This window comes from Nuphar pumila, chromosome 9, assembly GCF_984573655.1.
Source record: "Nuphar pumila chromosome 9, dmNupPumi1.hap1.1, whole genome shotgun sequence".
NCBI lineage: Eukaryota > Viridiplantae > Streptophyta > Magnoliopsida > Nymphaeales > Nymphaeaceae > Nuphar > Nuphar pumila.
The window spans coordinates 1,183,995-1,209,471 of record NC_143257.1 but is presented as its reverse complement, the minus strand read 5'-3'; the positions used below and the strand labels follow the sequence as shown (position 1 = coordinate 1,209,471).

The following is a 25,477-nucleotide window of genomic DNA, read 5'->3' as shown; positions in this document are numbered from 1 at the left end:
ACAAATTTGAAGGTATTTAAGGAAATATGTCATTTTTGTCGTATAATATGGATATTTTTCTTTTCTATTATTTTATGACCCATAAGGAATGATTTACTTAAGTATGGGTATCGGCTGATACAAGTGAATCAGTGGCCCAACAATTCAGGGTCGATACCCATACTGACAACATTGCTTCAAACAAATTTTTTGGATATGTTGGCTAAGAGTTGATCAAAACAAGGCTCGGGGCCTTTCACTATGCTTCTTTTGGTCAGAAGTAGGGGTGTCAACGGGTCAATTTGGTTCGGACCCAGTGGAAGCAGACTTTGACCCAATTTTTTGGTCGAACCAAGGTCTAATTGGGTCCACTATAAGAAAAATCATACCCGAACCCGATAAAAATTACATAAACTAGGTCCAGACCATACCTGGTAAAATAAAATTTTTATCATTTTTAGATTGAAAAATTTATGAGTCTTAATGGAAACTCAATTGGGGCCCGAATCTGATATAAAATTTCATAAACCATACCAGGATCCATGTATTAATCGAAACATTCGGGTCTTCTTATTTATCACCATACCCCGGATCCTATAAGGTTTGGTCGTGGTAGTGTTCAAGTAAGTCAGACCCGTTGACACCCCTAGCTAAAAGACATCCTTTTTTATAGTGTCATTTATATGTACAAATCGTCATCTTCTATCATGATTTCAAAACCCAATCCATTTGCATCTCTAGCATGATTTCATATCACATGAGATAGAATCACAAACCAAACCCGACTCCATCCATTAATGGGATATTTATAAATCCAACCTTTGTTGAATTGAATCTATGTTGGTAGGCCTAGACCCGAACTTTACCAGGTCTAGTCGGTAAGGCCGGACCCATCCACAGCTCAGTCTGGTTCTTATTAAAGAGCCATTCGGGACTGAGTTGGGCATACCAACCTGACCCGAAACCTTAATCCAGAAAAGGGAAATGGTATCCTCACTAGATGTGTCAACGAGCCTGGTTTACCCAGACCTGACCCGAAAGAAACCCTATATGGTTCGAGTATGATGATAAATAATAAGACTCGATTAAGACCCGGGTTCAGACCCAAAGGTCCGATTAATACATTGACCCGAGTATAGTTTGTGAAATTTTATGCCAGATTCGGACCTGACCGAAGTTTCGATTAAGACCCACAAATTTTCAATGTAAAGATGATAAAAAATATGGTTTTACCGGATATGGTTTCTGGTTTGGTTCATGTAGTTCTTATCATATCCGGGTATAGTTTTTCTGATAGTAGACCCGATTAAACTCGAGTCCGGACATGATACTATACCCGTAAATCTGATCCAAGTCTGGCTGCACCTGTGTCCGAACCAAACCCGACTTCTTGACACCCCTAATCCTCATTCCCACCGCGTTAGACCCCGGCGCCTATAAAAGTCGAAGTCAGAGAGAGAGAGAGAGAGAGAGAGAGAGAAGGTCGAGAATGGCCAGCAAGCCTTCTCCTTCCAAATCCCCGAAGAAGGCCAACCTTAACGATCCTCACGCCATCAAGCACCTCCTCGATGAAACCGTCTCGGAGGTATCCTAATCGCGTCGTCTTTTTTTGTTTTTTGTTTTTCGTCAAAGTTTCGTTTTCTAGGGTTTTATTTACGTGCCAGTAGATCGTCATTTTCCTTTCAATCCCTTTACCGATCAAGATTTCTCTTTGCGAGATTTATGGTTTGGTGTGATTCTGTGGTTCTACAGATCATCTAGGGCGCGATTTTGCGCTAAATTTAGGGTTAAACTAAGAAATTCCGGTTTGGAATATTTGTAGATCGTGACGGGCCAAGGGTACGCCGAGGACGTGACCCTCAGCAACATCAGGTTGTTCATCGGCGTGATCATCATAGCCATTGCCCTCGCCGCACAGTTCTACCCCAAAAAGTTCCCCGCCAATCGAGATTTTCTCATCGTTTGCATCGTATTATATCCTTTTTCTGTTGTTGTTGTTGTCCTCTTTTTTCGTTTTTTCCCTATTGTGTACATTTAGCGATAGATCGGTTGAAAATTAGGTGTTGTTGTGCTTGACTCTGGCAAGTATGTGATCTTCAACGGGCTGTTGCAGCTGATCATTTACACCAAGGAGAAAAACGCGATTCTTTTTACTTATCCACCTGCGGTAAGTGTTTCGTTTTGTTTTATGTAAGAGTGCTTTTGTTATCTGCAATCTGTATTGTATGTGACCGGTGAATTGTTGCACCATGTACTGTCCTTTCATGTTTTGGAAATGGATGGTTCTGATGCCTTTAATTTTTTGTGGTTATATGTACGTGAGGGTGCTATTTTTTTTTGTTTTTATTTTAATTTTTTTACTTAATGGTTGTGCGATATTAGCGTGGCCTCTTAGACTTCTCGGTTCAATCAGCGAATAGGGACTGATAGCTTGCTTGGTTGTTTGGGAATGGACAAGTAACTTTACATTTCATCCCCAACAGATATATTGAGTGAACGGTGCCAGTCTGCACACTTATACTGTCATCAGTATTACTGGGAGATGAGATCGTTGCTACAGATGTGCGGGAAATCCTATTAAATACAAGGAGTTTGTCTCTCTTCTATCTTGCTTGTTTTTTGGTCCGCAGATGCTGGAGTTTGGCTCTCTTGAGAGACCAGATCCATTTTGGTTAGTGTGTAGACTCATAATTGTTCTTCATGAGAGAGTTATTTGGAATATTATGAAGTTTCTTGTCTGTAATATGCACATGGTAATCACACATATCTTAAAATATTTAGAAACTAAAACTTATTAAGAAAAATCCAAAAGGTAACAGCAAAACGTTCTTCAAAAATACGTGCACAATGTACAAGAGCGAAAGCATGTCACTGTGTTGTTTTGTGGCCCCTAGACACCGGACCCATTTTGATGTGCCTCTGTGACATAGGTCACAAGACAAGTACTCGGTGACCGATCAGTACTTAGCACAATTACCACCTCTGCCTCTAAATAGAGATACCTGGGAGGTAATTGGTTGATGGGGCTTCTTTCTGGTGGAACCCTTTTCTATGTGAGAATTGAGTTACTGGGCTGCTTGTTTCCTAGGCAAAGTTTTGTGCTGATGTTTATGAAGGTAATGGAGGAATTGGCTAGAGGTAAGGACTTTACATTTTTCATCGTTTTTGCCTTTTTGTGCTGCCATCAGTCAAGGAGTTCATGTCAGTTTACTATCTTTTCCCATTATTCCATGTAGAGACATCATGTTGCGGGTCTTATTTGTCATGAAAATGTGAGGCTGGATAATGATGAATTTGTTTTAATATAGAAGTCAAAATAGTGAATGGTAACAGCTAGGCCCTTTTTGAATGACATATTTGAAAAGTTAGTTTTGTGTAAAAATGATTGTCATAACTTACATTTGTTAAACAACTCATTCTAGCATGATTATTGTATTGGTGTTTGGATGACAGTTTACTTTTTTTTTTAAAATTAAATAACCTCTCTCTCTCTCTCTCTTTCATCCTTGGCTATCACAGTTTATTGCCATCATGATCAGTATATACCTTTGTGATAATGATCATAATCAATGTGAACATCATAAATTATGCCACAGTCATCATCGTCAATGCCTTCATGACCTTGCTAATGATGGACACCATCATCACTATTTTTATCACCGTCACAATCATTACTACTATTTATTCTTTGTATCATTATTGTCAATACCATTTTCTCTTATCATACCATCACAAGCATCCTCTACTGTTTCTTTTTTATCCCCGTAGCAATTACCATGATCTTAATTTTCATCATCTCCTACTCTTCATCACCACTACCATTGTCTTCATTGTTATTATTTCTATCATCTCTTTCTCCTCTTTTTTTTTTTTACCGCCACCATTACCTTCACTGTTTTGATCATCATATCATTGTGATAATGATGATGACCATCATCAAACACATATGAAAATCACAATTTTTACCACCATGATTATTAGTCAACACCATTGCTGCTATTAGTGCTACTTGTGTCATCAATTCAACACCATCAATCATCATTTAGCATCACAACTAGGTCCATTACCACCACCTCCACAACCACTTCTCAAATTCTTTTTATCAACTGTAAAAACAAGCCATTTTGTTTTCCGACATTCAGCCTGACCCATAAGATCTAATTGGTAGGTGTGGGATTGGATGGGGAAGCTTTTTGATTGGTTTTGGTGGGTTTGTGATAGCTAACTGCCCTGGGGATGATATTGGTAGGCTTGGAGCATCTGAATTATGTAAGCATAGACTATAGTCACCAAAAGTTTCTTAGAACCTTGTAAATCTCTTTATAAGAATCTCTCTTTGAAAGTATTAATCTATATACTTTTTTAAAATTTATGGTCTCGAATTGCTTCTTTTATATTTACTTGTGTACTTTTTAAAAAAAAATGTTGATTATATTACATTTCAACTTTCAACTTTTATTTATTACTAAATGTTTTCAGTCATAATAAATTAATAATTTTGAATTGCTTCTCAAGAATGTGCATTTTAAGATGATGTGTATGCTTTATTGCTTAGGTTTGCCTTGCCTTCATGTTCTAGTTTTGTAAAACTCTTGTATTGTACCACGCACGACCATGTCATCTTCCATATACCCGTCTTTGTGTCTATGGGGCAGTGTATAGGTTATTGATGCATAACAGATTATGTGATAGTTGTATGAGCAATTGAAAGAGCTTGTCTTAGTGGTGGCTTTGACTTGTAACAAACGTGAGAACTTATTTCTGTCCATTTGTCTAAGGTCTATGACTTTTAGTAGGAGATAAAAGTGATATTGGGTTATTCGTGTTTGAAGCAGAAACCGGAAGATATTGGTTTTGTGGCTGTTTGAGATTAGACATGTCTTCTACTACTTGATTAATGGTCTATATATTGTTTCCTTTGTTCCTGTTTGTAGTTTTCAGCTTGGTTGCAGGTTGTTGATATTGGGATTTATTATTTTTGGAAAAAGTCTCTAGCTATTTTAGTACTGAGTAGCTCAAAGACAGATTCATCTAAGATTTATTTACTGTATTTATAATAAAGGTCAAAAAGAGCTTGGTGTATTGTCCTAGTTTGTGTATGCATCTTTCTTGTAACCTCACGGTTGTCAACCTTTCAGAATATTTCTTAGCATGGAACTCCATGGTGTAATAATTGTGTTCAACTTCACAATAACGTTAATGAAGTGAAGCTCAATCATAATAGTGGATAAAGAAGACAGTGGAAAGCTTGGAAAAGTTTTTGTGCATGATTATGAAACCCAAATGGAGGGTGTTAAAGAAAGGCCCTTGATTTTCTTTTTGGCTTCGTGAGATGTCTATTAAGACAATATTGATAGAAGATAAAACTTAGCATGTAGAGGACCGATGCAGCATAAAAAAAGGCACTAGCTCACAGATCTTGGCATCCCAATAGTATTGTCTCAGAACAAAAGAAAACCGGGTACATGAGGGTAGGATCAATACAAGCCTAGGAGAGGGGCTTAATGCAATCATGGAGAAGGGACTGAATGTAAGTCTGAATATTGTATATAAAATAAAGCTGGTTGGCGAGCTTCAGATGGAGAATAACAAAGAACTGTCTGCACCTATCAACAGATTAATAACGGATGTTTATGTTGGCATGGCACAATTGTCAGACAAAATAAAAAATATTCAACAAACTATTATGAGTATTGCAGAAGACATAAAGGAGTTGGTAGATAGCCACTTCAAGAATATACAAATGGCACAATTAAACGCAAGCCTGGAGCAGGGGTTGATTGTTAGCCTGAGGCAGGAGCTCAATGCAAGCTTGGATCAAGGGTTCATTGCAAGCTTAAAACAGGAGCTCAATGCAAGAGGAGGAGGGGCACAATGCAAGACTGGACTGGGAGTGCAACTCAGCATAGAAGAACACACACAATAACAACATGATGCTCTTTGTAAGTTGCTTGTAGGGAACAATCTTAATGCCTTTGAAGGTAAACTCTTTGTTTTTGCAGTCAAGGTTAAGACAATCATGCAATATAAGAAGATTGAAGAGAGGAATGTCTAAGACCTCATAGGTCAGGTTTTAAATTTAAATCCAGATATCGAACTGAACATTGGGGCAACAATCAAGAAAATAAGAAAAGGTTTTGATGTAATAAACTGTCAAGGGATCCTACCCTCATGTACCTGGTTTTCTTTTGTTCTGAAGCTCGCCAACCAGCTTTGTTCTTATTATAAATTGGACTGGTCATATGTTCAGGGATTTGGGAGAATTAACCGTGAATTAGAAACCAAAGAACAAAAAACCAATTACATGAGAAAACAACTTCAGATCCATGTTTTGCACCTTTTGCATCCATGCCCAGGAGATGCATCCAACAAGTCCAGGACATGTAGTTTTGCATCTCAATCAAAAAATCCAAATCTGATGGATAATCAGATCCAGTTGCATGTAAATATATCCCATCGGCTAATCGAATCCAAAATTGGCATTACCTTTTTCCATCCAACTCTGAATCTGAATCCCCATCTAATTTGGCTAGATCCAATTAGTTGGATTCAGTAATGCGTAGATTGGAACCAAGTCCAACCCCTTTATATTCCTAGCAGCAATGATGTTCTTAAAAAAGATTGTGTTTTGTTTCCAACGCAATTTCAGATGTATGAAGAATTGAAACATGGACTACTGTGTGACCACAAATAGCTTGGACATCAACGTCCTTATCTCATTAAATAGTAACAGTGTCATGAGCTCAGGTATCCTTCACAAAGATGGGAAATTTTGCAATAAATGCAATCCGATTGGCTCCAAAAGTGAAACAAGATTGCAGTTGAATAGGAGGATAGTACTAAAAGACATATTTTCTTTGAGGATAGCTTTACTAATTTGGGTCTTTTTTATGAAAAATAAATAAAAAAACAACAATCCAACTTGGCCATTGGGTGTTACTTTCTCAGTAGATCAGCCAACCTTATCACGACGAGTGAACCCTCAAAGAGTTACCAATATTTCTCAACATGTCCTAGAGATGAATCTGAATCTGCTATGAAAACTTCTTGAAAATGCAAGTTACGGTTTTGTTCAAAGTTTGTGCAGCTATTCATTCCCAAGAAATCTATTTCTCAAAAAAGCCAACCTCGAGAGGACCCCACACCAGGATTTGCTATGCTGTTTATTGCATCAAAACCTTCTTGTATTTTTTTATTGTTGCCCCAATGCTCCGTTCATTGTTTTTATTTAAATTTAAAACCAGACTTATGAGATCTTCAACATTCTTCTCTACAATTTTTTATATATTGCACGATCATTTGAACCTTGGTTGCAGAAGCAAAGAGTTCACCTTCCAAGGTGCTAGGGTTATTCCCTAGAGGCAACTCATAAAGCGCATCATATTGTTGTGTGTGTGTTCTGTGCTGGTTTGTATCCCTACTCCTGGTCTTGCACTGTACCCCTCCTCCAAACTTGCATTAAGCTCCTGCTTCTGTCTTGAAGGTTGTTGATATTATGATTTATTATTTTTTGAAAGGTCTCTATCTATTTTAGTACTGAGTAGCTCAAAGACAGATTCATCTGAGATTTATTTACTGTATTTATAATAAAGGCTGAAAAGGGCATGGTGTCTTGCCCTAGTTTGTGTATCCATCTTTGTTGTAACCTCGAGGTCATCAACCTTTCAGAATAATTCTTAGCATGGAAGACCAATGTGTAATAGTTTTGTTGAGCTTCACACTGATGGTAAGGAAAGTGAAGCTTCCATTCTTAAGTTCAATCACAACAGTGGATAAAGAAAGATTGTGGAAGGCTTGGAAAAGTTTTTGTGCATGATTATGAAACCCAGATGTAGGGTGTTGAAGGAAGGCAATTGATAATCCTTTTGGCTTCATGAAATGTATGTTAAAACAATATTAATAAAAGGCAAAACCTAGCATGTATGGGGCCGATTCAACATAAGCACTGGCTGACAGATCCAGGCATTCCAATAATACTGTTTCAGAACAGAAACATCTTAATTTCCCTGAAGTTTACTTGTATGAGAAGAAAAGTCAGACTGTGATATGTTCCATGGAATCCCTTGTGTTTCACTGCCCCATTGATATCCTTCTTGCTCATCCTTCCTACATAGAAATCTTGTGGCTGCTATTTTCCATCAGAATTTGGGGAGAGAATGAAACTTGAGTAGCAGTGTTTTTTTTATTTGCTCTGGCTCATTAATACAAATGATATAAATCCACGTGCGTTTCTTCTAGAAACTGCAAATTCCAGAGATGTACTTGTTTAGAAAGTGAATATTGATACCGAAAGTGCAACAAAAGAGTTGCTGAGAAAAAGTGCACAATTCTAGCGACTACTATGGATTTTCAGCCTCTTTTTGATATCATATTTAAACAACAGATGACCTTGAGATTCTGTTCTGTTCATTAACATTGATTATGCTTTTTTTCTGTACTTGGGATGTTTTGATGTGTTTGGCATTCCAATAACTCGGTGCATTATATGCAAAATTAATTTTAAGGCAATGGTCATGTTTTTCATGCCTAATTTTATGCTCAGGGATCTTTCAACAGCACCGGCTTAGTAATCTCCTCCAAGTTGCCAAGATTTTCTGATATGTATACATTGACAGTAGCCAGTTCAGATCCCAAATCTGTTTCTGCTCATGCCTCGGTCCATCTCACCAAGAGTGTGACTCAATGGTATGCCTTTTCTCCTCCTTGCGTGTGCTTCTGCGCTCACGTGTGTCGTCACTGAATCGGTGAGACGTGTCGCAGGTTCACCAGAGACGGGGTTCTAGTGGAAGGCTACTTCTGGAAAGATGTGGTGGATCTGATTAATGATTACACAAACGATGGTCGAAAGACCAAGTGATTTCAAGCATCCAGAAGACCGCTCTTACCTGATTTATAGCTTCATTTTTATGGGTGCCAAAATGATGACCGGCTTTGTGGAACCTTTTCTTATTTTTAGGAGTACATTTTGCTAGGTAGAGAAGAAAAAGATCTTGGGGGTCCACTTCATTTTTTTTTTCTGGATGTAGATTTTATTGGATAGACTTTTAAGGCTAGCTAAGCATATTTTCCTTCCAGATGTTACACTTCTCTTTCTGCTAAGATTATCAGTTTGCTTTGCCTCCCCTATCATGCATAGGTGCGCTTCTGTTTGGATGTGAGGTTCGTTTTAAATGGGTATAGGTAAGAACAGGTCGTGGTGTTCACTGATGCGGGTTTCTTAGCAATTTGGATTTAACTTCTAGTTCTCTCTGTGTGTGTGTGTGTGTGTGTGTGTGGCACACATGCACCTGTTTGATTGTGTTTTGTTATCCTTTTTGTTCTTATTTTCTTATCCTGTTCATCAAATAAAAGCTAGTGATAAGGGAGATCTTGTTGTTGCATCAATGTGTTGCTCTAAGATATGCTGGCTTAGATGAGGAATGTGGGAGTGGTAACATTATGCAGATTCTAGATGCAGAATGTTTTTTTTTTTCATTTAATAGATTATCGACTGGTGTGGCAAGTGCTAAAATCAGCATCTTCTTATGGATAACCCGGTTGTCTCAGGGCTCTCTGCTTTTAAGTGTTTTCCCTATTGATGTAGCAGCTTCCTTCTATGTTGTTTCTCCCTGGGAAGCAGATCAGGTGATGCTGAAAATGAGCGTTTTTGCTCATGCTGACATCGTGGCCATCCGATTTGCATTTTAAAAAGCTCAAAAGTCAACAAAACCACGTGGCATTCATCCAAAATGCAAACAAACGGCCACGATGTCCGCATGAGCAAAAACGCTCATTTTCAGCATGACCTGATCTGCTTCCTTCTCCCTGTGGTTCAAAGATGCTGAGTTAGGCCACTGTTGAGAGATCATGTCTTCTACGGTTAGTGTGACAACTCTGGGTGATGAAGTTATTGGGGATGTTAAGATCTTTTTTTACTCGGAGAAACTGCTCCAGGTGCAGAGACCTAGCTGCGCTGGCGCAGCCTGCCGTACTTACGGTCTCTGTCATTGTCAACCTAAAACTCCGAGGGGTATTCCCTTGACCCCAGGGAGTTGCCAAGCTTCGGCTTACAGGGGGGTGATGCTCATGGGATTTGAACCTAGACTGCCCATCGTCTAGGCCCCCATCCCACTAGGGGTCTGGGAATGTTACGATGTTGCTGGTGCATATGTACAAAATACTCACAAATATCTAAGGTATCTGGAAATCATTGTTATAACAAAATTCTTCTATATGCAAATTAATGGGGTTGCACTAAAACCTTATGTTTTTAGGATTTTTTTTTTCTTTCGCTGATGTCACACACCGCTTTCCTTTCCAACGATAAGGAAAAGTGATGCAAAATGAAAAATGTGTAAGGATTTTCCGACCCTTCCAAATGAAAGAGGTTTTTACAGAGTTTTTTTTTAAAAGTACAATTTTTGATAGGAAACATTCTTCCATAAAATATTTTCTACCAAGAGAACTTATTTTTACACTCCATCACCACTTGCCTCACCTCCAGCAAATTTTTTCATATTTTGTCAGTTTGTTTTTCTCATGCTACACAAACAAGTGAGAAATTTTCTTTTAAAAACTTCTTATAGGCAAAACTTTCTTTCCTTGTAAGAGTTTTTCTTACTTCCAAACTAGCCCTAAGAGAATTTTTTGCCACGAAAAAAGTGGGAGAACAAACATATACTACTAAATATGGAAAGATGAGCGTATCCATGACTTGTAAGGGGTATCGGTAGATTCTTTGTACTGTTCTGGGTTGGTCTAACCCCAGTTTGCCTATAAAATAAGGAAAAGAAAAGGGATCTTTTATTCAATAATTTTCAAGCTTGCTCCTTAATATCAATAGCCATCCGATTAGATTCTGACAACCAAACATATGATGACATCACTATTCACAAAAATGGATACGAAGAACAATAATAATATAAGAATATTTCATTGCTTATTAACAAACTTTGTTTCTTGCCTATAAAAAGAAACTTTGTTTCTTGGCAAAAAGATTTCATTCATGTCAATAAAAGAAATTATAGAATCGTACCGGAAATTATGATAATCCCATCAGCAGAATCCAGAGGTTCATAATATTAACTTCAATACAAGAAGTATGCTGTACACATACGCATTCTTCACATAACTTCTGATAACATGAGACTGAAAGCCAACATGTACAGGAACTTGCTATCAGACTTGCCATGGACATGAAATAATATACATAATAACCAAATTTACAATCCACAGCTACTAATACAATTATTTCATTTAATGTACAGAAATGCATCTACTGATCCATCCTCCTGCTCAATAACCCACTTCACAGCCCTATCTTGATGATCCTCTGCAACTTTGAGCACATCTCTGCTAGTTTTTTTTACCACCGATAACTTAAATTTTGAGTTGAGGCACTTTTTTAATATCAATTAGCCAAGAGTAGACAAGTCTGTGTAGAAGAAACATGATACTTCAAAAAGACCAATGAAAGCAGTTGATTTATTATTCGGTCTGTGGCTTGAGAAACAGTAGTGACCTGATCTTGAGAAATGGCACTTGGAAGTCAGAGCACGATAGTTTGCTAGTCATAGTACTGCCTCTAGCATCAAAAGTTTAACGGAAGGCTGGAGTGCTGGATCGGCGAAACAAAGTGCAGATCATAAAATCATGCTACTACTGTTATCCAGAGTCAGTAGGCGGAGGAAGAAGATTCTGATTGCTGCCTTTTACGAACAATGCCAATTCTGCAGGGGAAACGACCAACTTTAACCACTGTTCTAGTTCTTCACCTTCCACCTTTTCATTTTCTGCTTACATCAGAAAATATCATAAGATTAGAATGCAACAACGCTGAACTCAAAGTCATACACATACTTTCATTGTATTTAGCTCATAATAACTCTGTTAAAATAAACATTCCAGCAGTTAACCATTGCAGGAACAATTCCATAAACAGATAAATATCAATGTTGTGCAAGAGACGGAGCTTCAACTACAGCAATTAAATTTTATATCAATTCACAAAGCAGAAATATTAACCCATTGACGATCATAATAAGAGCCTCCCAAGCATGTGACAGCGTGACTCTCTTAAAAGCTTTGAATTAGATGCAAGTGTTAACATATAAAGCTGGAAACATGGTCGTATCCATGTCTACTCACGCACTCGTACACATAAATTCACAAAATGAATGGGATGCGCCAGGAGGTTGATCCAGAGCAAAATAGACTAAGCAATAACATGTCAGATACGGTACAATAATTAAATAAAATAACAGGTAGCAAAACCTGGTACTTAATTAACAAAAATGAGAAAAGAATGCTCCTAAAACAGTAACATGGTAATGGTACAGTATTTGGCAAGATATTAAAATGTTAATACCAGGAAAGGAGGCTAAAGCAGACTCTGCCAATGGAAGAAATATTTAACAAACAGTGAAAAAGGATGGAGGTTCCACCACTACAAAGGATAAGACCAAGATTTTAAGTGATGCTTTGATTAAAAATGAGCTACTAATTGGAGTATACAGTAAAGCCGAAGAGATGATTAAAAGACGGAGGCAAGAGAATCCACACATGCAGATATTACACATGGTGTCTGTAGCATCTCTGGCAAAGAGAAGCCTTCGAATTGTGGGTGCAATGTGTAAGACCGCCTATAGAAGGCTCTTATTGGCTCAAGCTGCTTCGTCAATATATTATAAATCAATATGGATTAGAAAGATATTGCCGATTTCACCCTCTCACCAAAAATGAAAGGATGATATTTCTTTTCATAAAAAATGGTTGTAATTATGTTGAAGTAAATACACAACTTATTATCACAAGAAATTGCCTTGCCGAGATATAGCCAAGACTGAGATGAAAACAGAATTTAGAAAGCACTTAAACCAAGGAAAGTTTGGCTTTGATCTTATGTATAGCATACACCTATAAGAGGTTTGGGTTTTAGAGCTGATAAATGTAGTTAAACCACTTTGCAACTTGAGGCACCAAAACATTGTGGGAATCACACTGCTTCAGTTAAGCATAACTGCATAAACCATATCGACTTGGGACCTGTAGCATGATGTTCAGGAACAACTGCTATGAAGTATGTGCATGGTATAGGTTATAAATCTGCATTCTGGAAGATGTTTTGTTTTGTCACTGGAAGATTAATGGAAAAGGCAGAACTTGAACGACATCCAAGATGAGCAGCTTAAGCATCAAGATTGATCAAAGAATTGCTACAAAAGTATATTCAAAATTCAATTAAAAAGTCAATTTTTTTTTTACCTTCTAATTAGGGCACGGAGCCCCTCAAATAAGCAGCGTGCATCAAGACTTGAATTCATTAAACAATTGCTTCAAAAGTACCGAAAATTTAAAGACAGCTTTTTTACCTTCAAGTTGGGCACCAAGCCCCTCCACAACAGTAGGATTAGCACGCACAACAGAGAGTGCAACCTCCAGTGCAGATTGCAAAAGTGCTTTCACTTCTTTTTGAACAAGATCTACCAAATGTCCCTGCAAAGTTCAACCTCTAGATTAGCCTTGTCAGATTGAATGCCCGAACAATGCATATACAGGATGCTGTAGCAATTGAACCTGATCCCTTGTCCAAGGAGCAGCTCCTCCAGCATCATCAAGGCCACCACCAGATAACGTTGCCAGTGAAACTGGACCTATTGTCTGGTTTAGACCATATTCTGCTACTGCTTTATATGCCATGTCTGTTGCCCGTTTTATGTCATCAAGTGCACCTGTGGAGACACGACCCGAGTAAGCAACTTCTTCTGCTGCACGACCTCCAAGAAGAATAACTAAGCGGCCACGTAGCTCATCAATGAAGAGCAAGTAACGGTCTTCACTGGGAGGAGTGTAAGTGAAACCTAATGCCCCCCCTGATCTAGGCAATATGCTCAATTTCTGATAACAAATAAGCAGTGAAAGCAAACAAAGTCTCAGATTTTGAAAACAAAAGTTCAATAGAGAAATGAGTGGGGAATGAAAACAGAAAACAGTATGATTTTGGAGAAGCTGAATCAGAGAGAGAAAAATATCAAAACAGATTTCTATGAAAACATACTGGTACTTGTTGCTTACCTCTACACGAGGCTGTCCTGGGAGCAGATTTGCAACAGCGGTACCCACAACAGCGTGGCCAGCTTCATGTCTTGCAACAACACCTTTCTCATTTCCTTGCAATTTTGCATGTTTCTTCTCTATTCCCTTTAAAAAATCAATTCACAATGAGCCTATTTATACAAAAGGAAAGTTACATTCAAGTGAAATACACTAAGATATCAAAATTGAAATGCTGAAGTCTGGAAGTTTTTGTTTGTCATATCCTACAACTCTGCATAACATGTTTGAGACATGCCTAGTTGTATGGGTTCATCCTTGAGATGTACAAACAAGTCAAGAAATGTTTCTGATATTCAATTGCATTTGCACTTTAAAGTCCATTCCAATTAACTTCAATCGTGAACTGGCCAACATCATCAGCGTCAACTAGTTATAAAGCCATCAATACCTTCTGATTTATTATACAATGATAGTGAACAGGGATAAACACTAAATAAAAGATCCAGATATAAAACAGCCTAGATGTTTGAATATATTTATATTGCAATGACAAAACTGATCTTACAAAATGTGACCTCCGTGGTTAACCTGAGACACTGGTTAGGAATACGGAGAATTGAAAATTATGAAATACTTTTCCTGTTGGAGTATATTATCCCATTAAGGGTGAATCAGCACAAAATCCAAAAATAATAATAATCACAAAAGAATTGCAGAAGAAAAGATGAACTAAGTTAATACAAAACTGCAGTGTGCCATAACTGATGAGAAATAATAAAATGAAAAATAACTTACAGCTATTGAACGTTCTACAGCTTTAATGAAATCTATTTTCTCCACAACAACTTTATTTAGTCGTCCAGCCAATAAGGCAGCCTCATTGACCAAGTTTGCAAGATCTGCCCTGCAAGAAGGCCAAATTTTGCAAAGTTTAAAATCCTACTAGGCATATTTCCTTCAAAAGGAAGAACAACAATTAAAAATCAAAATAGAACCACAGACCCAGTGAAGCCAGTGGTTGCCACAGCAATTTCACTTAAATCGACATCATCACCCAAAGGAAGTTCATTTTTACTAACATGAACTTTTAAAATGGTCTCTCTGCCAAATTTGTCAGGAGTTTCCACCTAGACAAGAGTGGATGTTATAAGAAACAGTTCACAATGCAGAGAGGTAAGTACACAGAAAATATTTCATGAGTGAACAAGCTACAAAAAATACCAAAACCACACGGTCAAATCTTCCAGGACGTCGAAGGGCAGGGTCCAAGACATCAGATCGATTTGTTGCTCCAAGAACAATAACAGCAGAGTTGCTATCAAATCCATCCATTTCCTGAATGCATCAACACAAAGACATTATTTGAAGAATCAACTGTTTGTTTAATGTAGTGCCAAAATTGAAGTTTTTCAATTGATTCTCACTGTTAACAATTGGTTCAATGTTTGCTCGCGCTCATCATTACTAACAATACGGAATCGACCATCGCGACTCTTAGCCACTGCATCAATCTGCAGAAAGATATAAAGTAAATAAATCCTCAACAAGGGAATTTCCCATTAAAAGAAATTAACTGCTGGAGGTCAGTTGCTACCTCATCTATGAAAATAATTGATGGTGCCTCTTTCTTTGCTCTTGCGAAAAGATCTCTCACACGAGATGCACCCATGCCAACATACAGTTCTACAAATTCACTTGCAGAACAACTGAAAAAGGGAACTTCAGCTTCACCAGCTACAGCTTTTGCCAGTAAAGTCTTACCTGTTCCAGGGAGGCCTACCTGCAATGGTAATTACGTGTATCCTAAAGAATTCCCAAAAAATTGTGGAGATGCATCGAGTCAAATTGAACTAGGCCTCTTCCCCCCCCCCCCCCCCTAGGATGAAAGGATACTCACCAACAGAACCCCACGAGGAGGTCGGGCACCTAACCGTGTATACCTGTCTGGATTCCTCAAGAATTCCTGGCAACATCAGTTTAAGAAACTGGTTTCAGCTGCCAGAGTCAACTTCACACTATAAATTATTAGCAATAAATGAACAAAAAAGCCACATTCACAAGTCGAAAAAAAGGAGACTGAAGGAGAGAACTTGCAAAGGATGCAGGAGTACTCAGGGGTGAGATTTTTAGCTGAACAAACCATAGTTTTAAAACTCAGTGACTTGTCACTCGGCTCGTCCTTGGTTGACTCGTGACTTGGCCTGGTCGCGTTAACTTTATATTTTATATACAATATGTAAGTATATGTATATACTATGTATATTTTATAGTATGTTACCAATATATTGTATATAATATGCATTATATGATATTTTTTATAATGTATTTAATGTATAATTTTATTAATATATGTATAATCATATATTTATATTATATTTCATATAATATATGTAATTATATACAAACTATAATATATATGTATAAATATGTATGACTCGGCCGAGTCATGGGCTGACTTGGACAGGTCAGGACAAAACTTGGATGACTTGGCCGACTTTTGTAAATTTCTGGGTCATTCACTGGGTTGACCCAGTAAATGACCAGGTCAACTGAGTTGACTCGGCAAGTTTTTAAACCATGGAGCAAACACTTCTCATGCACAGTTTCCCTCCAAAGTCTTATGACCAAACCCCCCCAAATCACCTATCGTTTCACTATATTTTGATTTTTCACAGCATTATAATTTTAGGCCTAGAATATTATCACGCCTACCACAATCTCCTCAAGTTCCTCCTTTGCTTCATCAACTCCAGCAACATCCGCAAATGTGACCACATCCCCTTGGTCAGACACTTTTGCTCCACCAGAACCCCCAGCTTTACGAATTCTTAACTGGCCAGCTGTCTGCTACAAGAGTGCAGATTCTGCATTAGAAAACTACATTTTGCAAAATTACCTTTTAAATTGCAAAGAAATTATTAGGATTTCCATAAATACCTGAGAAAAGTTCATTGGGAAACGGCGAAGGAGGCCTGCAAGTAAAGCAACATAGAAAACAGCAATCTGCAAAGCAAAGACAAAATTTAGAATGCAGAAAACACATGAATTTTTGTGAAAGGCTTAAGACTCAAGGCAAGTAAAGATAGTTCGTGAACTTCAAAAGCTATTCATGGACAGCAGGTAATGCTTATGAATGTGGTCTTCCATAAGACACCCTAAAACTATAAAAGCTACCAAAAAAAATGTGAAAAAAGTTACCAGTTATCACATGAGCATTCTTGCAAGAAGCATAGGACAACTGAAATCAGGAAGTTGGGATTGTATGAATAACAACAAGTTCAACATGAAATATAAACGGAGGAGATAACGATTTCCACACTCAATTTGTTCCTTCAACCATGACTCTTCACTTCAAACAACCAATTGTGTGACTCTCTATGTTAGTTGCTTATAGTGAGAGTGTTGCGTTCTAGGTGGGCCTAGGTTAGATTTAGGGCTTAGGTGGGTTTGATTAGGTCTAGGTTTAGTCAAAGTCAAAATCGGGTAAGCAGAGTAGGCTGGTTCCTATGTCACACGGACTCGGCTCCAAGGTCGCCGCACCCGCGTCGACACGCACCGACACGGGTGCGGCTCGGACTCGGTCAACCCGACCCTGGGTGTGGTCAACGCACCCAGGGTCATTTTGGTCCATTTTTTGGAAATTTTTTTTTTTTTTTGAATTTTTTTTTATTTTCTGGGCTACAGCTGTAAGGAAAAAAACCCATCACAACTAAAAAACCTGTACACTTTCAAGTTTTAAGTACAGAATGGGCACAACTCAAGTTTTTGTGGTTTTTTCCTGTATGAAGAAAGTGAATTATTACAGTGTATGAAGAAAGTGCCCAAAAGTGAATTATTCCTGTATGAAGAAAGTGTACAGAATGCCTTCACAACTCATCACCTGTCCCCTAATGGGCACAACTTTGACCGAGTCTTATATATATATATATATATATATTTTTTTTAATATATATATAGCCGAGTCCCCGTGTCCAAAATTTTTGAAATTGCGCCGCACCCGTGTCGCACCCGCACCCGCACCCGCACCCGCACCCATGTGACATAGGCTGGTTCTAACAGGTTTCGGTAGAAAAATTGGCATGCCCAAATGATGTTGAGAAAAAATCTCAAATTTGGAGAGAATATTCTAGACACCTTAGGGAAAGTATGGACCAATTTTTAGTGTCAGACGAGATAAGAACATGTTGGTACGGTTTCTGGAATGGGATGGACAAACAGGACAAGGTCAGACTGGATTTCGGGATCAGACGCACCCTGTTTGTAAAATTGATATCTCAGAACTAAGATATGATAAAATCACGATTTTTGGAGGGTTCAAACTATATATCCTAAAGAAGCTTGGGGTCCAAATTTAAGACTCAGGGGGTTCACGGTTTGGGTTGGGTGATTTTTGAAAGTTAGGCTAATTTCAGGGTTTATCAATTATCAGGTCTAGGGAGGATTGGGTCACGCAGGCTCAGGTAAGGATTACGGTCCAAATTTGAAAGAAATTGATCGAGGGTTTCTTAGGTTACATAAGGACGTGTGTTAGGGTCTGATATAGGTTCTAGGGCTCAGAGATATCAAGCTGGGTAGTGAAAGAGGCTGGTGAGGTGGAAAGGGCTAAACTACGTGTTTTCCAGAATCGATAGAGTGTAATTTTGGTGTTTCGGGTCTTGAACAACTTAGGCATCTTTAGGGAAGGTTATAAACTAGTCATAAGATATGATAGAAGTTCAAAGTGTGGTATAAATACATGAGATACATTCGTAAGAAAGGCTAATCAACAGAACCACGATCGAAATGACTTCTGCGTAGAATTCTATGGTAGAAATCGCTCTACAATGAAGATACAAGTACGAGAAGGGCTGGGGCTCTTGGAAAGGTTAAAGGACCAATCTAGAAAGACCTGACTTCACGTGAATCACAGAAAAAGAGAGAGAAAAGTGCGGGATGAGAGAGAGAAGGAGAGAAAAAGAGACATCTAGAAAGAAAGTAGCATCTAGAGGGAGAGTGTGAGAGAAATCAATTCATCAATCAATCCATAATTCAAAAGGGTTCTCCAAACCAGGGTTACCAGAAGCGTTTTAAGACTCGGGGAAGCGCAAAATGTGGCGCTTCCGAAACACGCTCATAAGCGCCAATTTTTTAAGGGGAAGACCACTTTCCCTAAATGGGAAGCTCGCTTCCCCCTCATTTCCTATTTTTTCCTATTTTCTTTCTGTTTTTTATTTTTCGCTTTCCCTCGCTTCCTGGCACGCTTCTGGTTCGCTTCTCTTCTCGCTTTCGAGATGATTTCTGGTTCACCTCTAAGTTGTTTCGCACTTTCCACTTCTTAAAATTTTAGAAGTGCCTCACTTTCTGCTTCTGCTTCTCGAATTACTTTCTGCTCTCACTTTCCCGACTGGCAACTATGCTCGAGACCTTTATTTATATAATGAAGGTTTGGAGTAAAATCCTAATCCAACAACTAATCCATAAGCCATAAAAAAGTATTACTGTGAAACAAGAACTAGACTAGAGAGAGGATTCTAGAGTCCTATCTCTAACATGACTCAACACAAGACTAAAGTCATAAAATCATAAAAGACAATTAAGCAAGCCTAATTGAACTCTAGACATGCATGAGAAGTGAGAAACATTTTAGATGAGGGAGGATGCCCCCATTGTGGGCCCCACTGGCTTGCTTTCCTTTCTTATGGTGTCGACACATGTCACATGTTAGAAATACCATATCAACTCCAGAAAGTATGTATGACGTTGACACTTGTCTCGTGTAGGAACCACTCCTGATCCACCACCTAAGCTGCTGTATCAGAATGTGTGTCTCCCAACTGAGGTGCTGGATTTGGATCCGCTCTTAGGTCTGGAGCTTTAATTGGATTTGAGTTAAGAACAATTGTTGGACCTTGATCCATCCAGACCCGACCCACTTCTTTAAAATTAAATGGATCAAATACTAACATCCAAACCCAATGATCCATTACATCCCCTTCATTAGAGCCAAAAATTGAAACATTAAATCTAACTAAAATCCAAAGAACGCCAAAGTAAATTGGGGCCGATTCACATTCACAATAATTTTAATCAACACGAAGGAGATCCAAGGCTACACCTCACACACCATAGAATAGTTTCTTTGAAGGTTTGAAACCATTCCAATAGAAGAGGCATAATAATAATTTGCAGAAGAAACAAAATCAGCAAAATTGATCTTTTTTCTTCTCCATGATTTTCCCCTTAACCAATTATTTGAATTCCTCTTACAAATTTCCATTAAAAGTTTCTCCAATATAAAAGTTTGTAAACTTTGTCAACGAAATACTCACCATTGACATCAAAATTTGTTACCCTTATCATTGATCATGAAGTTCTTTAAGGCATATGCTATTTAACCGTGCTTTGCTATGACAGAAATTCCCAACTTCAGACCAACAGTGAGCAGTTTAGCAGCTTCGCCAAACAACTGACATTGAATCCAGACTAACAGGCATAAACTTTAAAAGCAGAAACAAATATTTTTTTGGGTCTATCTATCATGCATTTCATTATTAAGCAGAGATCAGATTAAGAACAATAGCTGCGCAGCAAACAAAAAAAGAGAATTCAATCAAGCCAAGAAAACTAAGAAAACTCAACATACCAACAAGATTAAAATAAGGCTGAATTAAGACCTTATCAATTTCGTTTGAAACCGATAGCATAGCCGCAATTTCGTTTGGAACACAAAAAAATCACGACCTTATCAATCAATAACGTTATAAAAACCGCTACAAAAGCCCTCACCATTGCAGAATTCAGGAATCCACCCGATCGCTTATCAGGCGAGCCGAATTCCACCTCGTTCTCCAGCATCTTGTCGTACGGCGTTTTGATGTCAGTAGGCCGAGTGGTCGTGTACACGATGCGCTTCGTCGGCGATACCATCTTAACCAACGCCTCAGTGTCCCTGACCCTGCTATCGACGTCTCCCTCCGGGGTTGCTACTTCAGACTTCAAACGGAACATGATATGCGCACCGTCCACCTCCACCTTCTGCACCTGGTTATTGTTGATCCTGCTAAGGAATTCACTGAACGGGACGGTCATATACGACGTTGGAACCCGCGGCTCCGACCCCGGGAGAGGGATCCCGAGACGGAGCAACCTCATAATGAACATGACGATCCCCAACTGCAAGAGAAAGATACCGATCTCCTGCGCCTGAATCAACGGCCGCCACTCCCATCTCCTTCTCCGCCACCACCCGCTCCGCCCCTGCTTTTCCCGCTGCGATGAAGTCACCGGTTTTTTTATGCCGCCGTCGCCCTTGCCGTCGCTGCTGCCGCCGGAGGCCGGAGCCTTCTTCAACCCGAGCTTCCCGTCGTTCTTCTCGCCAGCAGCGGCGGTTTTCGAGTCGCCGTCCTTCTCGCACGGCCCACCGTTCGCACGGGCGCTCATCCCGCCCCTCCATCTTGGGCCCTTCAGGAGCCCGCCCCAGACGTCGAAGCCGTCTCCAGCCCTGGAAACTCTAAGGGAAACCGGGGAGGACAAGCACCCGAAATTCCGCAGGAAACTCGCCGGAATCTGAATTCTCCGCGCCGGAGGGAGGGTCCTCGACCGGTTGAGCCCCGAGGAAAACCCTAATTTCCTGAATTGCTTCGCCCAAGAGCTCGGATTCGCGGATTGCACGGATCCGATGGTCGACATTAATCGGAGAAACTCGGGTTTTTCTCCGAAAACGAACAAATTAAATAACTATAAATCGAAATAAATAGAAAAAAAAAAGGAGAAGGAGAGGAGGAGGAAGATGAAGAAGCGAGACGACTCGGGTTTGTCCGTTTCTGTGTGGACTGGTTCGGATTTATCGTTTGGAGGTCGACGTCGGCTTTATCCGTTAATACTTGGCAACTCCGTGAGCAACGAAATGACGAAAATAGCCCCCTTTGTTTTTTCGGTATTGCCATTGGTATTAGTAATGGTTGGTGTGAAAATGGCGATAAAAAAACGTTAAAATAATGAATACCTGAATTAAAATGTTTTGAATTTAAAAAGAGGGTTATTTTGAGGATTGTGGTTGTTGTGAAATGGGGAAAAAGAAAACATTAGAATAAGTAAAAAGTGAATTAAAATGTTTTAGAATTTTTAAATCTCTCTCTCTCTCTCTCTATCTATATATATATATATACGTTTGTTAGAAGGGATTGTACCTACAATGTAATTGTTTTAACACAATCTAACCTGATTGATGTGTTCAACGTGCTCGATTTAGTAGGAATCGACTCTTGAATTATATTTTTTCAAAAAAACTTTATGGCCAATGTTTTTTTTATCTTCAAAAAAACCTTTATATAGGTTGTTTTCCTGCAGCACAAAATTCATAGGTTCCAATAAACAAAACCTATAGATCACATCTATGGTGTAAGATGTGAGACAAAAAAAACAAGGGGGCTTGCACATACAAATGACTGTAGCAAACTTAGACCTTATATATCTATATAAATACATATAGAGAATATAGAGAGTAATGGGTAGCTGTATATATAAATACATATAGAGAGTAATGGGTAGCTGTTAAAATGATAGGTTCTAAATAATTTTTTCAGGGTTTTTTCGTTTTATTTTTAAATTCTGACCATACAGATGTGATCCATGAAATTGATTTTATAGGAATCAACTCCCGGCAAATGAGTGCTTTTTCATAAGGTTCAAAAAATAAACAGTCCAAAATCTTTGTAAAATTTTAGGCTCTAAATATCATTTTTGTCATCGAAAATACATGATCCAAGTGTGGATTTCTCGGAAATAGACCATGCCCAACACATTTATGGGGTTGGAACTACAAAAAACACACCAAAAGGGTAGAAAAACCTATTTAGCACATATCAATTTTGCACCTACTCATCTCTCTCTCTCTCTCTATATATATATATATATATATATATATATATCACAAATCTAGATCTCAAGAAATTATCAGCAAGAAAATATCTTGAGGTATTTTGAATAAAAATCGAGTTTTCTAAAATAAATCAGAATTATATTTGTGTGAATAATATAAAAAAACTTTAGGGAAAGTGCTTCTTTTACATTGATATTGGGTTAAAATTGCAATATTCTCAAAATATGTTATGTTTGAAAAATATCATGTCATCCCACCCGGGTAGGAGGTGCGGATAGTTTTTATTGTTCTTTTTCTTTTCATTTTGTTTTGTGAAATTTGATCTTGCAGATGTGATCTAAGCGGCTTTCTTGTAGGAACCAACTTTTATTATCACATCTGAGCAAGCTTTTATAAAGCTTCAATAATCAATGGCTCAAAAGTTTTATAAATTTTAAAGATCATATATCACATTTTTCATTGGAAAAACACAATCCAACAGTACATTCTTAGCAATTGAATCATCCTAAACACACCTGTGAGGTCTGCACTGCAAAACTTAGCAATATTGAAAATCAGAAATATTCACACTGTAGGGATGATAGGAGAAACCAATTCCTCTTGATCCTAAAGTTGAAAGTTGTGTCATCCATATCCACACCTATGATTACTTACTTGAAAGTTGTGTCATCCATATCCACACCTATGATTACTTACTTGAATCATTCCTTTATGCACACCAAAGTTTAAATAGACCTTTTAATTTTTAATGTCACATCATATTTTATTTCCTGTATACATTTAACAATGTTATCCTTAATTCCCAAAACAAACTCTATATCTAGCTAAGCGTGAGAACCTTTATTATGCTGAGGAAGGGATTGGGTCAAAGGTGCTTATAACAACACTGTCAAGGGTTATCTGGATGTAGATAATCTATGAGATAAATGAAACAACATCCAATCACCATGAGTTTTTTTTGTTGGTCCAACTTGTCCAAGACCTATGTGGATACGAGTCACTGGTTCCCTCCCTCCCATGTTAAAAACATAAGCACCACCTAGCGGTGTCAACTGGTTGGGTTTGGTTCAGACCCAGGTGGAACCAGACTTGGATCAGATTTTTGGGTATGGTATGGGGTCCAGACTCAGGTCTAATAGAGTCTACTACAAGAAAAACTATACCCGAACCCGACAAAAACTACATGAACCAAACCCGGTAAAACCATATTTTTTATTATTTTTACATTGAAAATTTGTGGGTCTTAATCGAGACTCAGGTCAGGTCCAGGTCTGGTATAAAATTTCACAAACTATACTCGGGTTCATGTATTAATCGGACCTTCAGGTCAGAACCCAGGTCTTCTTCAAGTCGGGTCTGGGTTAACCAAGCCCATTGACACCCCTATCCCCACCAAACCAGTTGGTTCCCATGTGTCAAACATGCAATGGCACACCTGCAGAGAACAGTCAGTCCACACTCAGGTGCATGCATCCTGTGAATCAAACACACCTTATTGAACCTATGTAAATGGTTCATCACAAACATGGACAACTCTACAAAGTTTTATGTTGTCCATACGAAACATAAACAACTAGATCATGGTTGTTTGGGTGTTGTTCATGGCAGGGATGGCAGTGGACGGGGGAACGGGGCTCCCCCCGCCTCACCCCGTTTGGACCGAGGACAAAGGACATGAAACGGGAATGGAGGTTAAAATCAAAACCCGTGTGCAGATGGACTTACGCTTTCCCCTGCCCCCGTCCCCATCCCCGATCCTTCTTTAGGTATGACAGTGGACAATTTGGACTGGGGATGGAGAACATGAAATGGGGATGGAGAAGTTGTCCCCCGCCCGGCTCGAATGCCATCCCTAGGCATGAATGAAGATGTCATATCAAGTGCAATCACATTGCACAATTTAAGTGTTTAAGTCTTTCTATCTTTAAAATAAGCGTTAGTGGGGCCCAAAAAAAGACAAAGAGCATATACAATCATACTAAAGTGTGCAATGTGGTTGCACTTGATCTATCATTGTGGATGAATGACATCCAAGTAGGGATGGCAGTGGGGTGGGGCAGGGGACAAGGTCTCCACCCCCGCCCGGCCTCAAGATTAGAACCTCCATCCCCGACGGGGATGGATTTTAACCTCCACCCCCGCCTTCATCCCCGTTTCATGTCCTCCATCCCCGGTTCAAATGGGGATGAGGCGGGCGGGGCAGGGATATTGCAGGGAAAAGTGATGGGGGACAGGTCGGAGCGGGGATGAGGCGGGGAAAAGTGTATGTCCATCCCCGAACGGGGATGGATTTTAACCTTCGTCCCCGCCTCCATCCCCGTTTCATACCCTTCATCCCCGGTCCAAATGGGGCGAGGCGGGGCTCCGCTTTCCCCCGGTCCACTGCCATTGCTACATCCAAGACACCCTTGACAGTTTGTTGGTAGGGGCACCCTTGACCCGCGTTAGAGATCATGAAGACTACCGTATGAATAAGGGCGCTACAAGAGGACCCTATGATAAAACCAATGAAGACTCCCACTGAATAATCAGCAAGACCATCTCAGCTTGGAGTCTTACCATCTTGAAGAGTCCTGCAAGAAAAAGGAGAAAAATCAATAAGAC

At 39.0% G+C, this 25,477-nt stretch overlaps 2 protein-coding genes across 3 annotated transcripts; one reads left to right on the top strand and one right to left on the bottom strand.

The window, feature by feature from the left end:
* The first annotated feature begins 1,425 nt into the window (after nucleotides 1–1,425).
* On the top strand, nucleotides 1,426–9,344 carry LOC149828151 (signal peptidase complex subunit 2-like). Its single transcript, XM_090017414.1, has 5 exons — nucleotides 1,426–1,564; nucleotides 1,802–1,953; nucleotides 2,065–2,146; nucleotides 8,522–8,664; nucleotides 8,740–9,344. The coding sequence occupies exons 1-5, from the start codon at nucleotides 1,469–1,471 to the stop codon at nucleotides 8,834–8,836; spliced, it is 570 nt and encodes a 189-aa protein (XP_089873540.1). The 5' UTR covers nucleotides 1,426–1,468; the 3' UTR covers nucleotides 8,837–9,344.
* Nucleotides 9,345–10,935: 1,591 nt separating this feature from the next.
* On the bottom strand, nucleotides 10,936–21,831 carry LOC149828150 (ATP-dependent zinc metalloprotease FTSH 7, chloroplastic-like). Of its 2 annotated transcripts, none has more exons than XM_090017408.1 (13): nucleotides 20,779–21,831; nucleotides 16,951–17,016; nucleotides 16,726–16,860; nucleotides 15,911–15,976; nucleotides 15,608–15,793; nucleotides 15,438–15,524; nucleotides 15,235–15,348; nucleotides 15,016–15,140; nucleotides 14,809–14,917; nucleotides 14,032–14,157; nucleotides 13,534–13,854; nucleotides 13,329–13,452; nucleotides 10,936–11,750 (listed from the first exon to the last, which is right to left on the bottom strand). In XM_090017408.1, the coding sequence occupies exons 1-13, from the start codon at nucleotides 21,679–21,681 to the stop codon at nucleotides 11,623–11,625; spliced, it is 2,490 nt and encodes an 829-aa protein (XP_089873534.1). In that variant the 5' UTR covers nucleotides 21,682–21,831; the 3' UTR covers nucleotides 10,936–11,622. The 2 variants fall into 2 exon arrangements, with proteins under 2 accessions (XP_089873534.1, XP_089873535.1); XM_090017409.1 differs by having other exon boundaries at nucleotides 16,726–16,857.
* Between the last annotated feature and the right edge of the window lie 3,646 nt (nucleotides 21,832–25,477).

Bases quoted from the DNA above. Each gene is read 5' to 3' on its own strand.
- LOC149828151 (XM_090017414.1), top strand. From the start codon at position 1,469: ATGGCCAGCAAGCCTTCTCCTTCCAAATCCCCGAAGAAGGCCAACCTT. The intron at 1,565-1,801 runs GTATCCTAATCG...GAATATTTGTAG, and splicing joins TCGATGAAACCGTCTCGGAG to ATCGTGACGGGCCAAGGGTA. The intron at 8,665-8,739 runs GTATGCCTTTTC...GACGTGTCGCAG, and splicing joins ACCAAGAGTGTGACTCAATG to GTTCACCAGAGACGGGGTTC.
- LOC149828150 (XM_090017408.1), bottom strand. From the start codon at position 21,681: ATGTCGACCATCGGATCCGTGCAATCCGCGAATCCGAGCTCTTGGGCG. The intron at 16,861-16,950 runs GTATTTATGGAA...GCACTCTTGTAG, and splicing joins TCCCAATGAACTTTTCTCAG to CAGACAGCTGGCCAGTTAAG. The intron at 15,525-15,607 runs GTAGCAACTGAC...ATCTTTCTGCAG, and splicing joins CAATTATTTTCATAGATGAG to ATTGATGCAGTGGCTAAGAG.